A 2,925-nucleotide genomic window follows, 5' to 3' on the forward strand; every position below is an offset into this window, starting at 1 on the left:
ATGTTTTTCTTTTAATAATAAACAGCCTATTTAAAACAATTTTAATAATACGGGAATAAGGATTACTCTCAAATAAACATGAATCCATCAGAATTTTGCTCACAGTTTTAGGTTTTCATAGAATAAACATAAGAGAGTAATAATAGAGAGAAAGGACAGATTTGTAGTAATATTTCTATTAGATCTATTGAGTTATTATCAATAATATAGACAGGATTAGGGCAGCCATATGGTTTCACAGACATATTAAAGCCTTCAGACAAGACAAGGAGGTCTTACATAATAAGATAGACTGGAGGGGTGAATCCCTCTTTAGTCACATGTGAAACTGGATGTTATGAAAGAGCACAACATTATAAGTTTGTTTACGGGCAGCAGCAAAGTCTGCATGTACCAGCACCTAAAGTTAAACAATTACGGGTGGAGGAAAAAGTTTGAGTTCAAACGAGGTTTAAGATCATGTTCAGGACAGAGAAGAATAGCACGTCAGCTCAACCGGTCGTTCAAGACAAGCTGTACGAGGTTCTTATGCAAATATGTAGATTTTTTTAATGATTTATTGTTGCAGCAACAGAAGAGCATTTCGGTTCAACTTTGGAAACACAGCAGATGCTGTTACCATGCAAATATCAGCAGCCTGGTGCTCTAAGCTGATAAAGAAACCATGCAAATTGTGAAGTCACTGGTTATGGTTACAATAATCCCCCTGCTGCCCACCAGGCCAAAGTTTAAATCTGAAGCCTCGAGAGTCATTTTGACCCAACATGTAAAGCAATTTCACCCAAAGTGTTTATCACAAAGGAATCCCTCATTGCTCAAGTCAGGTTATTTCTTAAACACCAAGATCTCATATTGTATCTAACATGAGAAGAAATATTCTGAGGGTGCCATAAATAAAAATTAATTGTTGCAATAATCCAGCATGTGTTATAAGCAGACTTTTCACCACATTTGACAGTAGCTCTACATCAAACATTTCATTCAAGCTTCTGTTGCTTAAGGGCTCAAACTATTTCCTTGTAGATTTGATTTTTTTTTCTCACTAAACATTACACAATTTGTAGTATTTTGTATTCTCATAGTTCTGCACTTTTTAAAGCAGTGGTTCCACAATTTAATTAGAAATATATAGGGGTGTAAGAAAATATCGATACACTGAAATATCGCAAGATTTCATTTCCCAATACTGTATCGATATTCTAAAGCCCTGTATCGATTTTTTATTAAGGTTTAAAACGTCAACTTTCCTGCCAGCCGTTCATTTTTATGTTGTAGTTCAGCCTCTGACCACTAGTAGGCAGCAGTGAGCCAGCCATTCGGCTCCATCTCTTGAGGCAGAGGCTATTGTTAAGTGTTGGGTGACCATATTGTAAATTAATGTTAAAAACTAAAAGCTGCAAAAAATATATTTTCAAACTGTTTATTGTCAAATTTAGTCTAATAATCGAAAACATGGATGAAGTAAGAAATATGAAACAAATAAAATAAAACACATACAAAGCAGAACACAGCTAAATGTATCAAAAGTATGTCTATGTAATATTAGAATTTTCTGAGACAATGAATTTTGGTTTTTCATTTTTTTCCCTGTAAGAGGTTTTTATTTAATAGAATTTTTGGACAAAAAAATAGCAATATATTGCAACATATATCGTATCGTGACCCCTCTGTCATATGTTTCGTATCGCCAAATTCTTGCCAATACACAGCCCTAAAAATATACAAGTTATATTAAACAATGTGATGCTTTATGCAATTGTTTTGCACCCAAATTCACTGTTTGTCTATTTTAAACATCTAACTCAATCAATCTTATAATTGTTGAATAAATTAAAGATTACTTACACTTAGCATTTATTAAGAATAATGTAAAGAAAAAAGCTTGCATCTCCCATTGTACTTTTGACATATTTATTGAAGTGATAAACATTAACAGGAACACACATCAATACACATTTGCTTCATTTTACGAACAAAAAAAATATCCGTCTTGCAGCTGGTTGACATTTCCTCATGTCCTTTTAGATTAAACAAAGACTGTTTTGATGTAGTTTCGCTGTCAGTCCATCACTGATGTTTATTCTTGTACATATTCTCAGCAGCCAAGCCAGGGATCTTCTCTGTTTGTTCTGGAAATGAAGGCTATCTTTTGAGCCATTTCCATGTGATATATGCGCCTGCAGCACTCATAGTTTTTCCGCCGTCGCATTATGCAGGGCTTCTCGTAGTAGCGTTTGCGGTGCGCTGCTTCAAGGATCCCTTCTTGAGTCAAAATCCTGGAGAACGTAGAAATTAATATGTAAATAGCATGATGGGGAAAAAAAACAGGCAGATGTCTTATTTGGATCTTAATATAGCCTATGTTGTTTCTAATTTTAAAACTAATGATGTTCTTCTGTAGTGAAAGTGCTGAAATAATACAAACTCCAGCTGTTCATTGATAAACATAATTTGTAGTGTGTGCCTACTGCGCATGCGCACCTCTATGACATTGAGCGGAAGGTTAAAGCTAAAGCTAGCGTCGCTGTCCCGGGCTATAAACTGAACCGACATTAAAAACGAGTGAAATTCGTGAGATTTAACCTGTTTAAAACACCGTACGATCCCTGGATGTCACCATCTTTAACCATCACCGTCCGAGCGAGGAAGCGAAGGTGCCTCGACATGATGAAACGGGTGCGTTACTTATTCAAGTCCGGAAGGTAACGCGTGGACTATAAATGGTTCCGCAGCCAAGGCTTACTCAAAGGTTCCGGGTGCAAGTCAAAACTACATGCGTCGCCAGGTGGCGCTTTAGGCAATTTAGTCAATTCTGTGGAACAACCATAATTACTTGCTCAGCTAAAACAATGTTTTTCTTAATTATATGTTTCCCTCGTAATTAAATTACGTTTTAAAATGTAGTATGACAAGTAGAAACACACT

The 2,925-nt window shown here is 35.8% G+C and overlaps 1 protein-coding gene across 1 annotated transcript; it reads right to left on the bottom strand.

Moving 5' to 3' along the window:
* Positions 1 to 1,894: 1,894 nt before the first annotated feature.
* On the bottom strand, positions 1,895 to 2,701 carry mrps21 (mitochondrial ribosomal protein S21). The gene is made up of 2 exons (XM_014013153.1): positions 2,584 to 2,701; positions 1,895 to 2,276 (listed from the first exon to the last, which is right to left on the bottom strand). The coding sequence occupies exons 1-2, from the start codon at positions 2,664 to 2,666 to the stop codon at positions 2,096 to 2,098; spliced, it is 264 nt and encodes an 87-aa protein (XP_013868607.1). The 5' UTR covers positions 2,667 to 2,701; the 3' UTR covers positions 1,895 to 2,095.
* Positions 2,702 to 2,925: the final 224 nt, after the last annotated feature.

This window comes from Austrofundulus limnaeus, unplaced genomic scaffold (assembly GCF_001266775.1).
Source record: "Austrofundulus limnaeus strain Quisiro unplaced genomic scaffold, Austrofundulus_limnaeus-1.0 Scaffold98, whole genome shotgun sequence".
Classification (NCBI taxonomy): Eukaryota; Metazoa; Chordata; class Actinopteri; order Cyprinodontiformes; family Rivulidae; genus Austrofundulus; species Austrofundulus limnaeus.